Here is a 26,128-nt window from a genome sequence, read left to right as displayed (position 1 = left end):
ACTTTTCCCGGAGGCCTCCAAGAAGCCTCGGTTTTAACTTTCTTGGATACTTTTATGTAGTCTGTAAAGTGCTGTCCTCCACATTTCATCTGTTCAAAAACAAAATATGGAAAAAATATTTTGAAATGTTTGTGGAAAATTGATTAACTTACTGCTATCTCACTAATAATACTGTCATTGTTAAAACACACTAACACTTAAAAATGTAGTACATTTAATAGGAGGATAACAGGATAAAGTTTATTTGCACTGAACATTTTAAATGCTCTGATTAGGAAAGCAGAAAATATTAGCAGGACTGTAGGTTAAACAGGAAAATACAAATTCTAAAGGATTAACATGAGGTGTACAGTATATATAGCCTCAGTGTAGGCAGGTCCCCTCTTGTCAACAGCATAAGCACCATAGCAAGCCTCTCACCGGTCACTCATATTCCGAGACTCGCAGTTTGCCAGCTATACAAATTTAAGTTATGGCATTTTTGCTGACCTGCAAAAATGTTTTGTTTCCCTTTTGAGACAAAAAGGGTTTGGTTGTGTAGTCATCCCTCTAAAATGGGTGGTGCAATGCGGTGCAGTGGTTCTGTGGCCGATGATCTGCGCCTGTGGCTGGAAGGTTGCTGGTTTGTATCCCGTGGCCGGCAGAGGAATCCTACTCCCTTGGGCCCCCGCGCAAGGCCCTTAACCCCAACTGCTCCATGGGTGCTGTATAAATGGCTGACCCTGTGCTCTGACCCCAAGCTTCTCTCCCTGTCTGTGTGTCTCATGGAGAGCAAGTTGGGGTATGCAAAAAGACAAATTCCTAATACAAGAAATTGTATATGGCCAATAAAGTGATCTTCTCTTCTCTTCAAACTTCAGTTAAGAACTCCATTTAAAAAATATTATATAGTTTATTAAGAAACAGACTAGCAACTTGGGGGTTCTAATAACTTCTTCGTATCTGCATATGTATATCTGAAAGAAGAATTTTAATTAAGCTTGTGCATCTCACCAATAGCTAATGATGGTCAATTACTGTATCTGTTGTTTATTGTTCTTTTAAAACATTTAACCAACAAACGTTTTAGTTTAGAGACTGTGAGCTTTGTGGAAAATTGAATGGGGAATAAGATGCATGTAAAGGACACCCAATATTTAATGTAAAAGTAATTTTTTTCTTTCATCTGAACAGTCTACTAACTCTACCCCATGTCCAGAAAAGTGGTCTGCAAAGCCTTTTAATCCTACATGTTACATTTTAAAGTAAAACATTAAGACAAATTAACAACAGGTGGTAAGATGAAGAAGCACAATTCAGATTCACAACCAAGAGCATCTTCTTTATGTTGCATTTATGTAGTGATACAGTAAATACTACCCATTATTACATCAGAATTATATTTTGTCTGACTCCCAGTGAAATTAATTTAGCAGAAGTTCATATCTAGTCAATGAAAGATAATAATGATAATCCATATGAGGGCAGCAATACAGCTGTCCACTAAAGTGTGGACGTAGAAGAAATAAGCAATAATAGTAAGACAAGGGATAGTCTACAGGAGTTCCTGAGCTGGCATTGAACATCAGTGCAGTTTTTACATTGTTTTCAGAAAAAAATATTCTTCAAATGTCAAACAGAAGTATACAGTAGGTTCAGACCTTACACACGTATCAGTATGGTACATTTCTATGGTATAATTAATTAGATTAGGCATTCTCATTATCCCGAGTATCACAAATATCCATTACTGTATTTGTTGTCTGCCACCTTTTACAGTATATTCAGTTTTGTAAACACCTTACGTACTGTAAAAGTGAAACGCGTGACACTTGCAGCGCGCAGATCCGCAATGTGTTACCTAAAACATTTAGATTATGAATGCACTGTAAAAAAAGTATTCACAAATTGTACGTTGTAACACTCAGCTAGATTCTGAAATGCCGGCGTTGAAAAGCACTATTGAATAGTACTTTTTAACCAATCAAATTATTTTCGAGGTCTACTCCATACTGAACATGGTTGTGCTATTAAATCTACTGTTTGGTTTAAAAAATCATAAATTGTTCAAAAATGTTTCTTCTTTTGTTATTTTAACGCCCTTCCCCAATAAACATGAATACTTACAATAAATGGAGTTCACAAGATTCGTGTGCGAATTTTATAATCTCATCTCTGTTCATTTGGTGTCTAATGCTTGCACTTAGCAACCATACAAAACAATAGGACTTAAACCGTCTCACGTTTTAAAGGGCTAGTTGATTTTAGTTTAGTGACCTATCCATGCATTTAAAAATGCGATATAAACCCAGTTTTGGAAAGACGTGATAGAATGGTAACGTTAAGAATGGTATTAAAGAGCCAATAATAAAGTGTTCAAAAAGAACAGCAGAAAATATAGTATCGTGACTTTACAATAAAGAAAAAATAAACAATACTTCACAGTCCTTAAAACCAAACCAAAAATAAATTATTCAAATGAGCTTTGCTGCCTCGGAGCGCATGGGGCTTTGATTCAATTCCGCATCTGGGTTGCTATCTGTGTGGAGTACAGTATGTATGTTCTCTCTGCGTTTGCATGGGTGTCCTCCAGGTGCTCCACTTTCCTCCCACAGTCTAAAATCAATGTGTAAGTAAATTGGCTTCTGGGGAGATTAGACCTGGTGAGAACGTGAGCTGGTTGTGTCCGTCTTACGATGGACTGGAGTCCAGTTCGCTGTGTATCCCGCCTTGTGCCTGTTGCTTGCCGGGATAGGCTCAGGCTCCCCTGCAACCCTGAATTTAATGAAGCGGTTAAAAAATGGGTAGGTCGAAGTCGCTAGAAATGGACAAGCTAAAAAAACGTGTTGTTGTACTGTTTGCTTAATTTTGGAAATTAAAGAAGTTAATTACCAGGAGATGGCGTTATTGCTCCAACGTGACGAAATGAGCGCATTGCGTCTGCAACTGCATAAAACTGCTTATCCGTGTTATATGATAACATTGACACCCCCAGTTACTTTTTCCTATGTTTTTGGGTTGTTTAATCCACACCCCTGTGCTAAAATAATTGCAATTCTAGCATCGGAACCTGAAGAAAATACCTTTTGATTTAGATTATAATGTAGCTTGCAGTGCAACCAGACCACAAGTTTTTTTTTTCTTTACAGATGTTTTCTGTAGTTTGCAACACACTTGTGAATAGCTGCAGAACTTTAACACTATTATTTAACTATTTAACAAAGGCTTCCAACATCAACAATTAATTAATGTTCATAAACACTAAAATAGAACTTGAGACGTGAGTGCTTAAGATTAAAAAATAATTAATATAAATTGTACTATAGAAAATTTCCCATATTTGGGAAAAAAAGTGCAGACAATTTGCTAACTCTCTGTAAGCACATCATACAATAGAGAAAGGAAACCCATGTTCATAGGTTTTCTAGATATGTTTTTATTTATACAGTACATACCATTATTACATAAAATGCACAGGAAGTCTCAGAGATTAATGCTTATGAATTAGTCTCTATGCTAGCACTAAATTAGGCCATTAAATCACTATGCAATTTAACTATAAGTGCATTACTATAGTGTCCTTCATCCATTTCAAGCATTTTGTACTGTGTAAAGGAGAGGAAACACAAAACAGTGAAGTGAGAAGTATCAGAATTTCAAGTTATTTCACCCAAAGGACAACACTTCCTACAACAGTGTCATTAGTCACTAATTAATAAGAAATTACATGTAAAGAAGTAAAAAGTATTTACTCATTTACATGGTTAGCACTGTTTTGCTCAATATGTCATAGTCATATTCTCCAATCTTGAACAGTTCTTTTCCATCACAAAGTAGTCTGTAACATATACTAATGCACAAATGAAATGCAACAATAATGGTTTAAATCAAGGGTGGCATGATGGTGCAGGTGTAAGCATTGCTGCTTTGCAGTGATGCCGCCCAGAGTTCAATTCAGGACCTGTGATGCTATGCGTGTGGAGTTTGTATGTTCTCCCAGTGTGCAAATGGGTTTGCTCCAGATGCCTCTGTTTCCTCCCACAGGCCAGAGACATACTGGTAGGTTAACTGGCTTCTGGGAAAATTGGGCCTGGTGTGAGTGTGTGCATGTCTGTGCCTGCATGGACTGCATGGACTGCACCAGTCCTGCAATGGACTGGTGTCCCACCCAGAGTATATCCTGCTTTGCACCCGTTGCTTGCCGGGAGTAGACACTGGCTCCCCTGTGACCCTGCATTGGATGAAGCAGTTATAAATATAGATGGAACGGATTCAATTAAATCTAATATGTTACTATGCAGAAATCTGAGACATGTATGATTTTTGTGCTCTTTGCTCTCAGTGTTTTTTCCTTCTTTATGCAGAAACACAATTCCTTTATTAACTTCTACTCTCCAAAATTTCAGTCATTAACAGTTCTATAATAGAAATCCTAATAGATATCTGTCCTGTGCTACAAAAGAAGTCTTTGAGGTTTGTGGATGTGTAGAGAGAAACACCCATTATTAATGAAGTGGACACCTGAGACAAATTTGGTTGAAAAACATAGATAAGCTACTAAGAGCACATGATATATGCTACTCATGTGTTGTTTACTTTGAACTGTTGCAACTGAGTTTTTGAAGATTCTGATCAAAGTCAATTAAAAGATTGCTAAATGACAACTCTAATTTAATCTATTTCATCTAACTAATTTCATTAAGCTAATTTCTGTTAATAATTTGTCGTGAAAGTAGAAAACAAGAGTGGAGGCTTGGAGTGAATTGTGGATTCTCGTCACATGCATACTATATAGTACAACTCCTGAATGTGTGCAAAAATGTAGATAAAATAATCATAATATGTTTTCAGTATGAAATGTACTGTAACACTGTCAAGAAGAAAACAATACAAATTCAGTACCAGCTATGATTTGGTGAATAGAGCACTCTACCACTCTCTTGGCACCACTCCAGATGTTCTCTGGCCCACAGACGATTGGGTCAGCCAGCTTTCTACATTATCTATGAATGGTTTCCAAACATACAGATCATTTTCATGTAGATGGCAAGCTATTTCTGCTCCTACAGTTCGAAAGTATTGGTTGTAGTTAAGCTTTAGAGCATAATGTAAACCCAGTGTTGTAAACAATGGGTTACATGGGTTTCAAGATATGAAAGCATGTAAGAGTTAGGGATTAAAAACTGTGTAATCGCATTTAAAAGCCTTGGATAAGGAAAGTACTGTGGATCGATAATTTGTTGTTAAGCCCCTCTGCTTGTATTATAAGATTTTAACATAATGCTACAAAAGCCTATAGACTGTAAATGTCTACTGAGGTATATGTTAGGTGTAATACACCACAATTAACTAGTACTAAAACAGAGAAAGAAAATGGAAAACCATAGCATAATAAATTAACTTTAGTTGAGGCCAGCAGCCACCCGCAACTCACAACTGGCAACCCACTGACACTAAGCAGGTGTGAGCCTGGCAGGACCTGGATGGGAGACCTCCTGTGTGGAGTTTGTATGTTGTTCCTGTGTTTGTGTGGGTTTCTTCCAGGTGATCTAGTTTCCTCCCACAGTCCAAACACATACTGGTAGGTTAATTGGCTTCCAGGAAATAAATGGCTCTGGTGTGAGTGGTGTCTGCCCAGGGTGTATTCTGCCTTGTACTATACCTGTTGTTTGCCTGGAAAAGACCCTTTATAGGATAAAGTGATTGGAAAATGGATGGATAGATTACTAGTCATTATAGTTTAGCTATTTACACTGAAGATTACATTGATTACATTAAATGTATTTAGGAACATTTGCACTTTGTAACCAACATGAAGAAATAAAATCATCAAAGGCTTTATGAGTTTAATTCAAGAAACCAACACAAGTTTGTCAAAAGTTGCTTTCTTGATCATTTTAACAAAAAGGTCAGAATTATACCTTTATTTTAAAGTGCTTCTGATGCTTTCTTTACTCGGATTACAATGTCCAACCAAAATAAATACACGCACAACCTCACATTCCCTTCCTTTCTTTCAAGCCAATCCTGAAACATAAAGATCATAATATTCCAGTATTCCTCATTAAAAACAAAAAAAATTAAACATTTCATGTTTCAGTAACCCCCACTATATTAAATTATTAATATACTGATTCCCAGACAGCTTTCTGTATTTTTTAGCTAAACTGCAGGTATTTCTCCACTCTCTCCATTCCCTCAATTAGCATACATCACCTCCTTTTCAGCAATTATACTGGAAACATTTCCAGATCTACAGTCCTGTGCTGTACGATTATACTAAAGACTGTTGTACTGTTACAGACCAAAGTTCAGCTAGTCTTTCAACAATGCCCTTTACATACATAGGCCATTACTACTGTATGTTTTCTGGTGCATTTTAATGAAATAGAGTTAAAATAAAATATGATCTGCTATTTTCAAAATCAGATGCACATAAATATGTTTCCAGCACCTTAAACCAAGTTTTGGAAAATATGTAAAAGCTGCTGGTTGGTTCTTGTTATTTGAGAAAATCACATTGTTCTCTGTGGGTTTGCCAAACAGAAAATCTAAGATTGTTCAGCATGGAGACACAGAGAGAAAAGGCAGCTCTGGGAATATGGGACTCATGGTGACAATGACAGAGTGATTATTTATCTCATAGCAGGACCTCTACTCTTGTGTGTCTGGACTACCAGTCTCCTGAGAGGGGCTCAAGTTTGAAAAGGGCAGTGGCTGCTAAATCAATCTCCGAGCCTGCCAGGCAGAAAAAGGGACTTAGGCCATATAGGGTGTCGTTTCATGCTGCCCATTGATTACTCTCTCCAGCAGCACTTGTGCTTGGCCCCAGAAATCAATGGGAATCATCGAGCCAGTCACCATATTGTGTTTCCCTGCTTTTACGTTTACAAAGCAATACATGAAGTTTGGAAAACAGTATTGAACTTAATAGCCTAATTCTCCAAACACATTCAGCTCTACAATGAACGTTTTGCTTTTTTGGGGGGTTTGAATTTGTTTAACCAGTACAAATTGCATCAGGATAGAGAATTCATTAAACCATTTCGATGGGACTCCAAAGTGATAGTGTTTATACGGAGCACTGGCTGAACCCTATGAGCCAGACATTTTGTACATTTGGATTATCATTGGGAAATCTGGGAAGCAATGGATTTATCATCATTTCACTGTACTTCAGTATTCTTTATTCTGATTCAACCATGGAGTACAGATGTACACTTTTATAAGGGAGATTATCCATAATGGAGATTAATCTGAAGACAGGAGTGCAGCCAAAAGACTTGAGTAGGCAGTCGCATTGTGTTTTCGTCCCCAAAAGTTCACCTCCCCCAATGCTGATACATAAAGAGATCACAGCAGTGAGTTGGATTGAAAAAGTTTGAGAACTAACTTGAGAACTAAGAGGAATAAACACGAGAAAACGTCCTTATAGACTGTTTGTTAGTAACAAATTTGCTTAATGATCCCTTCCATCTCTTTATTGAAAGTTCCAGGGAATCAGCTTCAACATGATATACATAACCATCTTTGACCCTGCTTACTGCAGACGCTCACAACTCACTGTGTTAAAATGCTCCTCCTGTTCTCAGTTTTCATTGAACACCCCCATAGCACCAATTTGTATCTTTTAATTAATCTGAAATAGAAGACGTCCATTGGGTTGACTTAGTCCTGACTTGAGGATTTTGAATACTCAGAGTCAGGTACCCCTGTAAATGTATGTGTTCGAGACTAAAAGGATTTATTGTAATTATCTAAGCCTGCCAGGGTAGGGCATTTCTTTAAAAGAGAGAATGTACCTGATGGGTCTTCACTGGGTGGATTCCAGAACAGCTATATATATTTTGTAATATTACAATTACAACAAAATATTCATCTGTATAACTGTTATCAGAAAAGAAAGACACTTACTCCTGATAATGATCTCTACAATCTGGAGCCTTTCTAGGAAGAATAGGGTGCCACTCCAACAGACATATAACATCTCTTAATTGAAGGGCTAAAATTGTAATGATACATCCTAACATTCCAAAACTGATTGAGTCTACAAAAGCAATTTTCCTACAATTTTTTTCCTAGGGTAGCTACTTCAAAAGTAGCATTTCCCACCTTGCTTTTAAAAGTTATGTTTTAACTACCTTCATATAACATGTGCTTGCATTTTCTGATTCCTGAAACTCCATGTGTAAAACAGAGGAGCTTGCCCAGTCTTGAATTTTGTCAACTTCTTTTTGAAATTCTTGTACTGCTTTTAAACAATTTGCAAATCCTGTTATTTAAGTATCATCTTCTCTGGTGTCCTAGATATGCCTGAGTCTAGATCATTTACAATATATAAAGCTGGTGGAGCGGTGGGTTCTGATACAGACCCATGCAGTACCCCACCAGATTACATTGCCTCAATGTGAGCAGTCATCTTTTATTTATACTTTTTTTTGTTTAACCAATTCTAGATCCAATGACATGCTTTATTACATATGATTAAATTGGCAGATATTTGAAACCTAATTCCGATTACATTTGCACTCATTCATGCAGCATTTTAAGTAAAACACTCTTACTGAAGAACCTTGCTGAAGGGTACAACAGCAGTGACACACCTAGGATTTGAATCAATTTATTTTTATATAGCGCCTTTTACAACAAGGTTGCCCCAAAGGCACTTAACAAAGCTGTGTGACAAAACTTGACATTACAATGAAGAAAGAGAAAAAGCCAGAAGACAACGGAGGAGAGGAATCCACATTCCTCCATCCTAACAACTTCTCCACACTGCTGTCCAGCATTGCTTGTGTTACCTGAGATGCTTACAGCCTTGAATTTATTTCATGTACAACTTTCTCAAAAGCATTGTGAATATCGAAATATTCTGTATTCTATGCTCTGCTTGTGTGCATTACTGTTCTTGTATCTTCAAAGAAGTTTGCTTTAGTACAATTAGCTAATTCCTTCCATTGCCTGTAACACTTCTGCCTCTATGCTAATACAAACATATAACGTTTTCTTTTATCAGCCTGAAGAAATATTATTTTAACACAATAACCATTTCCTTTTAATCTTCTAAATGTACCTCTGATACATTTTACTTCATTTCATTTCTTTCTTTTGCTATTACAGTACTGTAAAAATATTAGTTTAGCCTCCTTTGCAATACTGTTTTCTCTCTGTTGAACATTCTAATATTTATTTTAATCGGTGTATGTAAATCATTGCACTCCTTTTTTAACCTTACATTTTGCTTATTTAAAAAACAAAAATAAACCACTTGTGTTAGTGCTTTCTGAATTTTGATTTACAGTACTTGCTTTTTGGATGAATGTGTCCTGCATACAAAATCCTATCCCATTGCTCTTCTCTTAAGCACAGTTTTAGTCCTCACAATCTGCTTTCCTCACAATGTAAACCTTTGTTTTGGGTTTAACCTTTGGACAGAATAATTTAGAATTGTACTTCAAGCCATGATCAGTGTCCTAATGATTCCCTTGCCCCTCTTTTCCTTACTGTCATGATTATTTAAAAATACTACATCAATAAAGTATTCCTTTCAGAGGTTATCCCAAGCAACTGAATAAGATAGGTGTATCATTTCATTTCTCACATCGTTGAGGGTTTTGTCCAGTCTTCAAGAGGAAAATTAAAATGTTCTGTGATAGCCACTTCTTCCTTTTACGAATACATCTGATTTCATCATAAAAGTCTTGATTAAAAAATATCTAAATATTTGGTGTTCTGCAGCATACTCCTAACCTTATGCTTTTGATTTTTTTATGAACGTGAACTGTCTAGATTTTGAAACATTTGATTAATGTATGGTAATTCTCTAGATGCTATTTTTGACTGATAGTGTTAAAGATCCACCTCTTTCATCTTCCCTGACTCTCTGGACAGTTATTGTGCTTTATGATGCTGTATTTGTCACCACCTTTTCTGTTCACCGTGTTTCCTTGATTCCTTTTCAACCATAGTCACATATTAATATGGCAACTTTTCCCCCTGCTTTTACTTGCTAATGCTTCTTGGAATTCTATTCTACTGTAATTTTCTCAAATTTCTCTGTAGCAAAAGAAAGCTAGACCAAGAATCGGTGGCTTTTTTCCCAAATGTATGCCATTATGTTTGTTTCAAATAGCCCTTTCTATACACTAGTTTTCAGTGGACTATAACGCAGAAGTCTTTGCTGACATTTCATTGAATAGCGCTTGTACCTGTAGTTGTTCTTTTTTGCAAGATATAGACGAGATCCTCAAAGACCGTAGTGGTTTGGTCCTACTCTTCTGTTTATTTCCAACATCTTTCAATTTATTTTACAGATAAAATTATTGCTTAATTAATAATTATCTACTCTATATAGAGTATTTAATCCCAAAGTATCCACAGTGCTTAACATTTAGAATCGGACTCATTTCATCCACCTTTGAAGTACAGTACCCACATACACAATACATCAGGAGGAGACATAAGATATTTCTCTACCAATTGAATTAAGGAAGAAAAAAGCTGGCTGGATTTAGCCAGGATAATGCAGTTATCACCCCCACTTTCAAAAAGTTACGAATATTTAACATCTTGTTTTAACTTGTCATCTGAAGAACAGCACAGTATCTCTGTTCACCATACTAAAGGAAGGAATTTCTGGTCTAGAAGAAAGAGTGCTACATATTGGTCCATCACTATCGACTTGGATTTTGTTGGGGTCTCTCATCCCGGTACTAGCATTACTTCATTTTTTGAGACCTACTGGGATCAGCCTACAAGGTGGTCTGCTGCCTTAAGCCAATGTCATTTATCCTGACTAGAACAACAATCACTGGGTGTTTTCCTAGACTTGCTAGAAGCCTCTACTCTTTGTCAGCCATTTCAGTTTCAGAGAGGCAGCATATTGCTGATGACAATTTAAAACCAGGAGGGTAATAAAATGAGCAATTCTGAATTCTTTTTAAAAGAACTGGTAGAAGGGACAGGTGTTTTACATTCTAGAGAACCTTCTAAATTTGGAAGGGAATTTAATATTTTTTGATAAATGGCTTTTCAGCATAATCATGTAATTTGTTACCATTTATTATATAAATGTGAAAATTATAAATCGAAAGTGATCACATCTATGAGACATATCACTGACACAAATACCCTAATTGACAACCTTAATGTGGTTTTCATTTTATCTGTTTTTGTTTGATTTGTCCTTATGGCAGTATAGACCTTCACTGGTTCAACACTCTTTAATGTATTCCAGTGGCAGTCTAAGTGTTAAAGAAGTGGTTAGGCATTGCTTTCCACACCAGTGAATTTTATTCCCCTCCTGGTGTTGGGTAATATATGGAAATGTGTTCATGACGTAAAATGATGGGAGGGGAGGTGTGTTTTGTAGGGGAGGGGGTTGCAAAAAAGCACATCTTCAGAGCTGCAGTGAGAGAGAGAAAGCACTGTTTGCATCTGCAGCACAGCAAGGACAAGTTACAAAGAGAGAGAGGCAGAGAGGCAGAGGGACTGAGATCAGCACTGCCAACCTGAAAGAGAGCTCAAGATAACACATAAAATCAAGCCCTGTTTTAGAGGAACAGGCTGTGCAGGCAAGAAATATCATGACAGACTCCAAGAAGAGTGAGATGGAGATCCGGGATAAAGCTATTCTGCACCAGCAACGCCGACTTAAGCAGGCAACCCAGTTCATGCACAAGGATTCAGCTGACCTCCTTCCCCTGGATGGGCTAAAGAGACTGGGCACTACTAAAGACCTGGTGAGCACCGTCACCCCCTCCCCCTTGAGCTGAGGGCATCAGAGAGAGAGAGACCTGCAGGATTGAGACACTGTATTGCAGTTCTCTCCCTCTGCCCCAGCAGAGAGCCCCGCACTCATAACTGCTATAGGAGATGTGCGTATGTAAAAACAGAAAAGAATCCTGAAGAGCAGCATTAAAGAACCTAATTTCAAGTCACTCCAAATTCCTATTTTTCAGCTGCAGTTTTGAATTAGTTGACATACAGTAAGTTACAGATATGAATTTCTAAAGGCATCTTTCAGACCTTTGAGGCACTCTGAAAAGTAAATTATAATCATATGGAATATGGTAATGTGTTTCATGTTTCATTTAAGTCACTATGCATGGTCGTATTTAATGGACATTGTAGCTAAAGTATCTATACAACTATTTATCTGTGTTTAACTCTTGATCGATATACTCTGTGTGTCTTGCAGAAGAGTTTGTGTCATACTGTTACTGTGCAAAGAACAGTGGCTTTACTGGTTGCTGCTTTTTTCTGAGTGTTATAAATTCCTTTTTTTGTTATTTGCATCTTTAGAAAAGCAATGGTTTATGCGCATCAAAGAGCTTTTCACTGTGACTGAAAACTGAATAACGTACAATGAAAATATGCAAAATTCAAGATCTTTTTTGTGAATCTATTTTTCCTAGCTAAAAATATTCTCAATTCCACCATTATGAAACAGTAATTGTGCTATAAGATCAAAAATATATAGGAAAAAAGCCATCACTTACTCAGTATCATATTTTTCATCATAGTTGGTTCTAAAACATTCTTTTTAAATATTCAGTTTTACTTAAGCACTTACTCTTACTAAATTACCTAAATAACTAAATTAGCTAAGAAGGCCTGTTTGTTGTAAAATAATGATGCCCAAAAATGAACAGCCTGGTCAATTCATAAACCTTAGATTCTTAGACTCTAATACTACTAGACTGATAATAAATAGATTTCCTGTGGAAATTTCCTATGCATAAATTTCAGTTAATTAGCCTTATATCATTGCCTAATTTCTGTTAAAATAGAATGACAAATAGAATGGCCTTAGTTTTACTATAGTACAAGGACACAGTAAAGGCTACAAACTAGTAAAAGCCATTTGACCCAGCTGGCCCATGCTTCTTAGTCATTTCTCAGATCTAAGACCTGTTTCTTAAAAGATTGTAGGAAGCTATTTCGTCAATCTGTCTGGTAGATCATACCAGACACCCACAGCACTTTCTTCAAAGAAGAGCTTTTTGTTTTGTTAAAGACTGTTTTTTTTCCTTCAGCAAAAACAGCTGTTGAAAGGATGTCAGGCTGCCCAATTGATGAGTCCTTAGTTCTGTGTTTGTACAGTATATCAACAATAAGAATTCACTTCAGAAATCATGTACGTCAATGGGGAATCTCACAGCAGTAACCCCTGGTCTGGTGCAACTGCAAGGATATCTGCAAAGCATTCATTGAGGAGCGGTCTTGAGGCTAGTAAACCTGACTGACTACTATCGAAGTAATAATCCTACCTAGATATACAGTATGTGTAATAAATGTAAATAATGTCTGTACAACTAATTTAATTATTTTAACAAGGCTGATTTCCAATGCAGAAGAATTGAAAAAGTGAGCTCTTAAGCATGTTCTAAAACACCCATGTGGTACCTAGTCACTAATTTTACTAAAATGAGATTTATGCAGCTGTAAGGCAAATACAGTAACACTATGTTCAATAACGTCTATAGCTATGTCCCATAGAATGCATATGTGTCTATGACCAAACCATGGTTAAAACCCCCCAAAAAAACCCAGAACATTGTGTAATAATAAAGAATTACATCATCAGTGAATATATACTGTATACTGTATATGCCACATCCAGATCAGACTTAAAATTTCTCAGTGCTATAGATGCCAGAGACTAGGCACTTATCTCCTTCCATTTTGTTCTGCCAAATACATGATTCATGACTGCATTCATATCTTCACCCAAAATCATATCACATTCCACAAGGTCTTGCAGAGATTGTGTCAGAAGGTCAAATAATCTGGTTCAATCATTATAGAGGCCATTGACAAAAATATGAGTTTTCAAATATACCATCAGTACAACATCACTGATTCCATTTTAGGAAACTGAAAAAGCCCACAACAGACTTGAGTAAGAATATCTAGATTCTAGATTATATACAGTAGCAGTATTACCACCTTGATGCTTGATCTCATTATGTCAGTAGTCAGTAATCATTACCTCAAAGAAAAGTCAAGTTACTTCTGTAACTGGTGATGGTGGACCAGTAGATGGCGCTTTTTCATAAGAACATAATAATGGCTAAAAACTAACAGGACATTGGCCCATTATGCTCATTTGTTTGATATTAACTAATTAATCTGAATATTTAATGTTCTTTCTTGGAAGACACTAGGATCTTCAAGGCATCTCTGGCTGGGGAGCTTGTTCCAGCTTTCCACAGAACACCAGAATTCCCAGCTAGTGCTCCAAAATGGTGACAGAGAACACTGTGCAATAGGAGGTTCTGGCCTTCCAGAGAAGGTGTTAAGTTGATGTCCTGAATTCTTTATTTAAAGAATCATTCCCTTTGAATTTTGCAGCTGGTGAAAGTCAGCTTACCTCTTACTCCTCTTCATATACTATCACTGTTACAATCTTAATAACATTCTTAATCAGGCTGAAGTGCACTTGAGCAGATGAGCTAATTTGACCAATTCTTTTCAAGCTTGCATCTTTGAAATATTATCTAAAAATAAACATGCTTCCTCTTTCTCCCCCTTTAATGAATTAGATTTGATTCCATTCTTAAAATCCACAATTGTTTGGAAAATTGCATGAGTTTATATTTGTTGCCATTGGTTTTTTGGTTCAGTTCTCACATTCTTGGCATCCACTTGAAAAAAATCTATTCCCGTTAGATATTGTAGATAAATTGTGGCAACATCATTCCAACTTGGTGTTTGGTGAAAAGATTCAGAAAGGTTTGTTTCCTTTGACATACATTGCCATTGACAATGGGAGAATGGGAGATAGTTATAATGTTAGACTGCTGTATTCTGATTTTTGTCTGTTTTTCTAAAAAAATGTACTTTCATTAAATACAAGGTTGCTGCACAGTAGCTATCTTAGAAAAAGTGCATATATCAGACATTTATTATAAGCCAATAAAAAGTTGAGGCTAGTTTATTGCTGAAAAGCAAAAATAAATGTTTTAGTAGAAGACAAAGGTAGAAGTCAAAAAGGTAATGTAAGATGGAAATCTGGTTGTGAAATCCCAAAGGAAACTGAATCAGAATCTAACCTGCAGGGTAAGATTCTACAAATAAGTGGAGAGATTAGAACGACATTAGTCATTTGTTGCACACTGAAAGAATACAGTTTGTGCACAATTTAACAATGTACTAACTGTTTTGTATCTTACTCTTTTCCACACCAACCCATCTTTGCTTCATTTTTTTTCTCACCCTCTCTACCGCACACAGTTCACATCTTTCTGTTCACTTTTCAGTGAGGAATGAATCTTTTCTTGCTGCTTTGTGGCTCGCATGCTGACACAGCTCCCCACTCCATTCTATGTACTGTATTTTTTAGTCACACTATCTGACTGCATAATTACAGATCTGGAAGCATAACTGCAAATGAGCCTGATTGCTCATAATATTGCTGTTTTTATTACATGATCTATGAGTAATAAAATTAAGACAATATTAGACATTGATTAGATAATATGACATGTTTACATAGGTGCAACATCTCAGTATATACAGTACAGTAGTCATATAAAATGGATATACTTCAGGCATTTAAGACTTGTAACTTAGTGGCACATACTGTAATTATCTAATTACTACTTGTAGCTACAGGGGAAGCCTAAGTACATCGCATTTGCATTCTAAATCCTAAATATCTTTCAATGGCAGTGAACTTGCACATTAAATTGTTTTCTCAGAAGATCAGTGCTATAGGTTTCAGAGAGTGCTTTTGTGTGTATGAATATAGTAGTCCTACTGCCAGCTCTAAAATAAGAAGCACTTTGGCAGGCTGACAGATCATTGCAGGGGGATACAAAAACAGTGCTCTCAATGTTGTTTTGAAGATCACAATTTCTAAAAAAGAGCTCCCCGATCAATCCCTGGAGGGAATACCTCACATAACTGATTGCAGGTCTGAGTTTAAATAAAGTAACATTGCAATACTTTATTTTTTATTAAGCATATGATTCTCTATTAAATTAACTTGGAGAGAATGTTTAATCTCCTGACAATAATAAGAATGATGTCCAAGGATAATAGGAGCCATATTGACCAGAGGTAGATTCATTGCAGAAGTAAAAGGGGGTAATTCTGCAGATGTTCATGCTACAAGCAATTCCCCTGTGCTTTGTCAGCTTTGTTTTCTGTGTGTTCGAAGAACTTAGTTATGACTGATTGATGACATCAGGAGACTGTATGGGAGATATCTAATACATTATAGGTCAAGCACTCTGCAGCCATTCTTGTAAAGGTTTACTCTGGTATACCTGGTAAAATCAGTTTAGCATGCAGCACAGCATAGTAAATCTTTGAAAGTGAAAAGATTGCAAAGCAAAAAGAGATAAGGTAAGGCATGATAAAATGAGACACTGTGTTTTGTTTGTGATTTGTAATTCTTTGGGGAAAATATTTCAATCTGAAAAATACAAGAAACAAGCTACAATGTTTCTGCTGCAGAGTGGCGGCACAGAGCTTAATGCACCAGGCACAGGATGAGGCACAGCGTTTTCTGGAAGGGAATTCTGGAAGTGAATTCTATAAGACCACAGGAAGGTAAACCCTCTGATGTAAATGGCAAACCAATAGAAATGGAAATTGATACTGGTGCTTTCGTCTTTCTGAAGACATGTAGAAATTAAAACTGGCAGAAAGAAGTAGTTAAAGTATTGCTAACTGATCCTGGTAAAAGTCGAACATACTAAGTAGACTGCACCCAGTATGAAGCCCGATGGATTTATTATAGAATATGTGTGGATGGCCAGTGATCCTGGCTATGGCAGTGCCAGACATAAAACATTTCACCAAACTAAAGTATCCAGTTCTGGGATGGATTGGACTGCACATGACCACACTGGAAGTTAAGGGGACTTGACATTGATGGCATCCCTAGAGTGTGTACCTTTGCTTAGCACCTGGTAAATGCCAGTTAATATTGGTTGTGTCCAAGACAGCTGGTCCCAGAAAAAAAAAATCTGGAGAGAGTTGTCCTGGAGCAACTGTGCTTTGAGACGCTATTCTGAGCTGTGTCATTGAGTGAAGACCCACTGACTCAAAACCCTTAGAGACATAGAGGAGCTTGCTGAAGATTACTTGTGCTACAGGGAAGATGAAAACTCACAACCACTAGATGTCCTCTGAGGACAGATTCCACAGCAAAGACAGTCCAGGGCTGCAGACACATTTCAGTTGCCTGAAAGTTGCATTCGACAGCCTGTGCCTCACCTAAATTCCTGTGCAAGACCAGCGTGATGTTTCTGGTACCCACTTTCACTTTTGGCAGGACGTGTGTCCCTGGAAAGGCAGAAGTAGTAAGTCAGCACTGTGGGGTCCCAGGGCATAGAATACCAGACTGTCTGCAAATGGATGTAGAGTGAACAGGGCTGCTTGGACATGTGCTAGCATATCTCTCATTCTGGAAAAGGACTTCATTTGGAGAAGACAAAATCAATGCTCTCCTAGACTCGGGTTGCAGTCAGACCCTAGTTCATGATCCTAAGAGGCGTGGGGGTCATGGCACAAGGATTAGTACAGAGCTGATGTGATGTACTCTATACAGACGATGACTCTGATTATTGACTAGAAAAAATACAGGGAGAGGGGATCCTGGGGAATCAACAGCTTGGCTGGCAGCCACAGTGATGGATGATGATGAACATCAAGCACCTTCTGCTGGTGGCTAATTCTTCTTGAAGTGTGCTAAGACTAAAAAGTCATGAGACAGGGAAACCACCCATCCCAAAGATTGAGTTCTCCCTAGAACCTGAAACATACTTCTCCTGGAAAAAAGATGACACTCTGAGCAGATGGTTTGAAAAGGTGATAGTGGTAGATGGACAGACAGACAGATTGACTTTCTGAACACTCAAACTACTTGCAATTCCATGGAAAAAAAAGCTCTACAGTATGGACCTAAACCAGTGACTTGCTACTAGTTGATTGTTCTCAGAAGCCACCACCGAAAAATCAAATTAGTGTCTAATCTTCTCCAAACCCCACTTAATAGCAGTGGTCAGACTATATAGAGATATGACTATGGTCTGAATTATTGGTTTTAATGCACCTTTTAATGAGAGGGGAATGCACCTCCTGTTCCAGATGTGAGAAAAAACAGCTGTACCGGAGGCGTTCTTTCCGGACCCTATGCAGACGACACAAAACACAGGGGAAAAAAGCATGCAGGAGTCGGGAATGAAAACAGGGGGCGTGTCCAAGGTGCGCAGGTGTTCTGGGGGGTGAATCCAAGGCAAACTGTCCAAAAGGGAGTCGAAAGGGAACTCCAAGATGTGGCAAATGTCCAGAGCCAGGCGGGCCATCAGAGACGAAGACAAACGGGATTGAAAACCGGAGCGGGATCCGATGCAGGGTCGGGGGGAAAGGGACCAGATGCTACCGGTCCCGGACTCGCCTGGTATGGGAACCAATGCAGAGCCCTGAACAGAGTGAGCGTCTGGCTTTTAAGGTGGGCCGAATAGGAGGCTGGAACAGGGGGCAGGTGCACAAAATCAAGTCAGAAGTGAAAGAGCCGGCACGCCCTTAAGGGGGAGGGACTACAATCGTAACAACAGCAGCAGGACAATGGCATGAGCCCCACTCATACCATTATCTCTAATGGATACTCTGTTTCAGCATATTGATATGGACCTGATTGGTCCAATGGAAGAAAGTGAATCAGGACACTGTTTTGTGTTGCTTGTTGAGGACTACACAACACAGTATCCTAAAGCAATCCTTCTTATAAAGATGTCTACTGGACTGTGGAGGAGTTCTTTAAAGTTTTCTCTAGGAACATAAAGGCATCTTTAAAAACGGACATTAAATATTGCATAACCAGGACTCTCCCTGACCTGTGACCTGTGACCTGCTCTCACACCCTCTCCAGTTAAAAAAACAAATTCACGGCCTGCGCCTGCTGACCTCCACGCAGGCCCTGTTCCTGATGAAATCCTCACAGATCAGGGGACTCATATTCTCAGCAATGCAGGAACTCTGTCAGATATTAAATGTCTAAGACCTTGGGACCTCAGATTAATGGTTTTCTTGAGCTGTTCAATCAGATTTGAGAATTTTAATTTGCAAGTTTGTGAGCACTGACAGTTGGAACTGCACCCTGGACAAATTAATACTGGGTTTTCTCATCTCAGAATGTATTACTTTAATTTATTAAAATAAAGATATGATAATAACCAAATGAATGCCAGTCCAAAGTACACACATCCTTGATATAAAGAGATGGCCAAGCACAATAGCATGCATTTCTCAGGAAAATCTTTGAAAGATCTAGGAATGTTTTGTACTGTACAGGTGAGCCTGGCTCCGAAAGTTTGCTCCAAGTGAGAGAGTGTGGATATTACACCACATCTCTTCTTCCAAACTGTTAATAAGGTGGCAAGGGCTCTTTGAGGTGAATTATGCATTTATTTGCAGAAACAGGTGTTAGGAAAAATTGATCTACCAAATAAATGAGTTGAAGGAGAGTGAAGAGAGCGAAGGAGAGAAGCATTTCTCCTATACCAGCTTGCCTGGAGATAGGCAAATCACCTTTCAGAATTGAACTTGAACTTGAACTTTATTGCCATATGTAACTGGTACATGTACTGGTACAATGGAATTCTTACTTACAGAAAGTCTCTTGATTGTTAAAACAAGTGTAAAAACAAAAGTGCAGACAGTGGATCAAGACAATATACAAACAAACAGTAGACAATGTACAAGTAAACAAGTAAACAGTTTGAATGGAAACAATGCAGACGTGTAAACAATGACTAGAGATGTGCAATAAAAAGAAATCAAAATGAGGTAGATTGTATAGGTGTAGTCCGAGGGGCATGGCTAAATGTGTTCACCAAATGCACAAACCTGAGACAAACCTGAACAGTGTGCAGAAACATCAGGTGCTCTTTTCGAATGGGTACTAGCATATTCCTAACATTCACATGATGTTTATGACAAATATGCTCCAGGAGCTAAGGACCACAAGACTCACAGCTATCCCAGGCAAATGTGCAATTCTTTTTGATAATTGAAAACAGAGCAAAACTACTTTCAAGAACACCAGCCATCCCCCGAGTGCAATTCGCAATTCTTCAGCATTCACACTTCTGTGAGGTGCTTTATTTTCAAGCAACAGCTCCATAGTCTCCATGTGGCTGACACATCCCTGCTGAGATCCCTGGACAGATTGCCAATTAGAGTGTACTGATGCTCTTGTTTAATTTTTACTACCCTCTAACGGCTTTTGCCATAATGTTTACTAAATGGCAAATTACCAACAAAGTACTTGTTGTCTGCAGGGAGGGTTTCAAAATTCACTGTTCTGTGTCCAGTAGCAACAAAATATAATTTATATGTGCATTTATATCACTCTATTAACACACTTCTGGGCAGCTTCTGGGCATTCAAAGCTTTTGAATCAAACATTTTCCAGTGATAATCTAAATGTTTGTTAGCTGAAGAATTATAGGGTTTTACTGGACTGAAATGAGGGAGAAGGGCAGTCTTCTGATGACTTACCTGATTCTTGGGGTTTTCACTTCTGGTGTTCTTTTAGAACCCATTATTTAGGAACATGAATCTACCCTAGAAATACTTTGTGCAATATTGATGATTTTAAGATAAAAAGACTATGTCAGGTAGTATCAAGTAATAGATTTTTAACATAAAACAGTATGGTTTCTAATCTTTTAGTGCTTTAATTATTCAATTTGTAAAATATAGTTATTGGGTTTTAGATTTGTAGTATTTCAAGGACTGGATCTGAGCTCCACCCTTGTTTGTAGTTGTCACAAATTCCTTAATTATTAAAATACTTTGCAAGAACATAGCAGGTTGGTCAAGTAATTGGTGTGAGGCAAAAAGGACATTCTTGACCTATAAGAGTACAGTGAGGCAAAAACTCAAAACCTGCTGGCTCTTGAGGACCAAATAATTAAGGGTTCAGTCAGCACATTCTCATGGTGTTTAGTTAGGCCATTGGTGGCCAGTTCTGGACATTTATTTAGTTAATCGTTTGTTTTTCTTCCCACTCACATTTTAAAGAGTTGTGCTCCATTATCAAGTGGGGGCAGTTCTGCACTAAAGCATGTACACTCTTTTCATGTACAGTACACAGCCATTAGAATACAGTTAGAATGTCTCAAGCATCAGTAGTTTTTAACTTATCCTTCAGTATCCCAAGCCAAAATGAAAAGGGTTATGCTATGCTCACTTGGAGTGGCAGAAGAAACAATTTGAGCTATGCTAATAATTGGAAATTCAGTAACTGGAACAGACTAATGATTCAGTGTAGGCTCAAATCAGAACAGATTGTCAGAATCAACTGGAACAGATGATTCACAGTGCCCCTGCATCCATCTAAACTTTTAAAAAAGGCCTTTCATTAAACAATTTATTCATCCTTCATACTCAGTCTCTTCCAGAGTTCATTTAAATCAGTCTCCTGGACCCAGTTTTATTGTCTAAGAGTGGGTGAATTGTGGAATTTAAGACATTCAAATGCCAGCTGCTCACCCAATGAAAGGGTACCTGAAGATCCAAAGCTTCATTTTATCTATCCAAATGTCACTATCAGGCAACCTTTGGGCTGTTTTTTTTAATGCTGTCTTTCCAGTTTAAAGCAGAAATGCACCTTTAATTGAGATGCTACATTTTCCTCAGGTCACATACATAACACATTAGCAAGCTTGGTTGCAAGGTACTGTTCTCCATTACCACAGAGTGAGGTCTGACGGGCAGCCTGTGATCAGGACATTCTGTGACCTACATTCACCCCTGTCATGGATAGGTGTTAAAAATGGCCTATAAATATGTAGGCTATTCAGATCATTTTATAAAATAGAGTACTTCAGTCTTGACAGGTACTGTACAGGTTATGCAAGATTTTAGCTACATGTCATGTATTTATTTCAGCATGCAGCATTTGTTCAGCTTGTATTAAAGTATTTTCCAAAAACCTAGGCATAATGTTTGTGTATTTTGCTTGTGTTTTATGAAATCTTAATGTGCTTTTTGTGAGAAAAACTTTGTTCAAGTAGAGTAAATTATTAGCATATGAGTCTGTTGATTTGCTTCTTCAGTCCCAAGGATACTAGTTCAGATATAGACCTCAGTGGATTCTGAGAAGTCAGCACAGTTAGCATTGCTGTATAGCAGCACTGGGGCCCTCGGTTCAATTCTAGGCGTGCGTGGAGTTTGTATGTTCTCCCCATGTTTGTGTGTTTTGTCTGGGTGCTCTCGTTTCCTCCCACAGTACAAAAACATTCAGGTGGGTTAACTGGCTTCTGGGAAGATAGCCCTGGTGTAATTGTGTGCTTGTCTGTGTCTGCCCTGTGATGGACTGGCATGTCATCCAGGGTGTATCTTTCCTTGTACCTATTGGTTGCTGGAATAGTCTCCAGCCCCCAGCAACCCAGTATTGGATAAAGGGGTTAGAAAATGGATGGGTGGTTTATGCTAACAGCTTTCAAAATAATCGATACATTAGCTTGTTATGTAGTTATTAATTGCAATCAGCTCTAGCTGTGATCAAAGCATTAACCTCTTTGGTAATTATTCCACTCTACATGATAGAAGCAGCTCAGGAGGTAGTGAAGTTCTCAAGGAATATGCATGTGAAACAAAAAACACATTGTCTCCTTTTCTTATTAGTACCAGACTAAAATTAAGTTCCATTTAAAAAAATAGTTTGTTTTATACATCACTGCATTATTACACATGCAACATTTGCACTTTATTACAGACTATATAATATATAAATTATGATATAACCATCAGGATGCCTTCTTTCTTAATTTGTTTTCTTAAGTATCAGCAGTCACACTACTTAGTTGTCAACAGCTAAAGTTATTGAAGGAATTGTAAATTAATCATTCATGAATCACTATATCTTTTTCTCATCAAAAGCATGTCACCTTTGCAATTTATTCTGTCTCTTAGTAAGCTCTTACCACAGTAAAATGGTTTAATTTGTAATTTTTCATTTGTTTCTGAGAGTTTTTTGTACTGAACTGAGGGTCAATCTCTGGTAGCCTTGGAAACCTTAGAATTCAACACTCCAAGGCCTGTGCTGAGGTAAGAGTTTAATGAATGGATTCAGAGTTTGTTTGCTCACTGCATTTCTTCATATCCTGTTTTCTCTTGGTCTAGCTGCCAAAGTTGTTATCAATCTTGTTGTATTAGTTTGCAATCTATAACCTAAGGCTGCATAAACAAGCTACATTGGGTCAGTCCATGATCTTTTATTATTATTGATATTTTCTGCTGTGCTTTGTATGTAAGTTTCTTTGTAAACAGTGTATAGAATGTGGCAGGTACTTTGTTACTTTGTGAATATAAAGTTAATACAGTTATTGTTGATGTACCCAATGAATGTGCCTATTTGGAATCCCCACTGCACTCAAATACATATGTCCCATCATTTCCTGCACAGAAGAATTCTTTAGACAATTTTGTTATAATGACTTTTCCTATCAGATATTCATCCTCACTGGTAAATTTGGATGCCTCTTGCTGCAGTATTTGCTTTTGCTTGGTAGCTGTGAACCTATCACATTGTCAAACCATTGACCAAATATTTTGTCACACTGTTTGTTTAGTGGTCTCCAGTGACCATTCTTGGGTGCCTATAATTAATAATGAACTAACAAGGATTCATTGATTATGAATCCTTTTGAAGAACCTTCATGTTTGCTAACACCGATCTGAGTTGTTAAAAAATTATTAACAGGTCTTTGCAAAGGATTTATAAATCTTATCCTTGACCTAAAATCATGTTGCTATAAAGTATTAATGGTAATTAATAAGCTATTATTAATTAATTTAACATGGATAATCTACAATTTATTAATGTTTTTGCAGCACTCTGTCTAAAGTATCAACCTACAGTTTATATATTTTATATATTACCGCAAAATCATGTTGTAGCAAACTATAGACGTAATTAAAAACATTTTTAGCCACACATTAATTGTGTGAAAAATGGAGTACACAGCACTAAAATAAACAAAAGATATGTCAGAGATATGTTTCTAACGGTGAAATTGTGTCTCAGTGAAACTGTAGGCACTAAAACTAACTACATTCAGTCTAAAATTAATCTGGAATCTGGTTCTATGTTCTAGAATTTACAGTACACATAAATTACATGTCTGAAACTGTCTGGTGTTCTATTCCAGGTTGTACTTCAGCAATCTTGTCTATGTTTGCAGCTTAGAGATACTAGCCTAAAGAAGTGGAGAAATGGATGCCATTAATACAGTGTGTACTTGCAATATTTTTAATATACAATATTTTAAAAATATTCGTTTTTCCAAAAGTTGGAAACTACAAAAAAGGATAGTTGTAATTAAAGAAAAGGTATAGAGTATGTATTCACTGCAAAATCAGTTTAAAAAAGTGGAATTGTTTCTCTTCTTAACTAACATTTTCCAAGGTGTTTTCCTCTGCTTTTGGATTTCCTGAACATAGAGCCAAAGCAATTCTATGTCTGTCTGAGTGATCAAAAATCACTCACCCTTGGAGCTCCTCACTTTAGGATTTATACCTTTTCTTAAATTCAATTTTCCAAACTTGATAAATAATTGTTTTCCAATGGATGCAGTGAACTTCTTGTTTAGGTGCACGAATACAGCTAACATTTGAATACAGCTGGACATTTTTCCAGGGAGGAAATATTATGTGTGACTGCACCCTGTCAGGGTTTTCTATGAAAGCTGAGTGCAGCTGAGTAACCAAATCAGTGGCGCACACATTTATGCTCTTGTATGCTGTCGTCTTGGATTAGTGTGGCAGCTCATGAAGGAAAGCACATTTTGCTGAATCCAGGCACATGTAAAAGGGACAGAAAAGTGCTTATTTCAGAGCAAGAGACATAACAGGAAAACATCCAAAGAAAATCCTATCATATCCTCTCATAATCCTGCCATTCGATGGCACTTATTATTCGTAATAGACTCTTTGTACTATGGACTGAACTGTAGCAGGAACTGAATTCCCAGAAGAGCTGTGGCCCCTAGCTCTTGTTCCAACCCTGTGCTGTATTGTCTAAAAGGTCTAATTATTTAATTAATTAATTATGCTATAACATTCCCCTCCACCCATTGGTATATTTAAAAAAACATAGTGTAGTGTATAAGAGCTTTTACTATAACTATCACTGCAGTCTTAAATCATTCACAATTATTTAAATCCTAATCTACTTTCTCTCCTGTTTTGTGAATGTGAAAAAAATGGCTAAATTATAACAGGCCTATTTACTAGAAGTAGAGTTATCAGAAACAGATGACAAATTGCAAAAACATAATTGGGCTAAACTTGTCTCCCAAGCTGCAAAGCATGACTGGCTATTGTTTCATGTGCATATTTTTCTTACAAATATTTTGCCCTTTGCACTTTTATTGCGTTGGATTTAACTGTTACAAAATATTATTAACTCTTTATATTTGTTGGATGGTCAATATGTAGACTCGGGTACATACAATATACAACTGGAGCAAATTAAATAAATTATAACTATGCTTATAATCATTAAATATTTGTATGGAGACTCACAACATTAGTCTAAGGTCTCCCAATACTGACCATAATAGACTCTGCTTAACCTTTGAGAGCTGGCAACATCAACCTACATGTTTTATTGCTACTGGCTGTTTGGAAACACAACATGCATTTAAAATGCAGAGGAAGGTAAATTTTAATAAGCAAAATACAGTATTTCACAATGAACTTATAGCCTACTTTGTTTGAAACATGATTGTAATAACACACAAATTCTGTTCTCATTAGTATTAATGCCTAATTAAGTCCTTTACACAACCAAACCCCTACAGTGTTACTGTTAAGAAATGATTTAACAGATTTAAATAATAATCATATACTGTACTTAGCATCAAAGGAACTTAATCACTTGTAACTGCAACAAGAACCTAAGAACATTGGGAATATTAAAAATTAGATGAGGCCATTCAACCCATCTAATCCATTTGGCAGTCTGTACCTAATACACAATATATGGGAAAGTCTTCTAGGTAGATCTTGAAAGAAGTAGGGATATCAGCTGTGGAAGCATGGCTAAGTAGCTTGTTCCATGCCCCCACAATCCTTTGTGTAACAAAGTGATTCCTGTTCTCAGTTTTAAATGAATTTGTTT

The 26,128-nt window shown here is 37.2% G+C and overlaps 1 protein-coding gene across 1 annotated transcript in view; it reads left to right on the top strand.

Moving 5' to 3' along the window:
• The first annotated feature begins 11,371 nt into the window (after positions 1-11,371).
• The window catches only part of nrip2 (nuclear receptor interacting protein 2), a 49,229-nt gene continuing 34,472 nt past the window's right edge, over positions 11,372-26,128 (top strand). The window contains exon 1 of the mRNA XM_088923924.1: positions 11,372-11,720. Within this exon, the coding sequence (XP_088780050.1) occupies positions 11,565-11,720 (156 nt within the window). The 5' untranslated portion in view covers positions 11,372-11,564. The remainder of the gene's footprint in view (positions 11,721-26,128) is intronic.

This window comes from Atractosteus spatula, chromosome 8, assembly GCF_055471065.1.
Source record: "Atractosteus spatula isolate fAtrSpa1 chromosome 8, fAtrSpa1.hap1, whole genome shotgun sequence".
Lineage (NCBI taxonomy): Eukaryota > Metazoa > Chordata > Actinopteri > Semionotiformes > Lepisosteidae > Atractosteus > Atractosteus spatula.
This window is presented reverse-complemented; position numbering and strand designations above follow the sequence as displayed.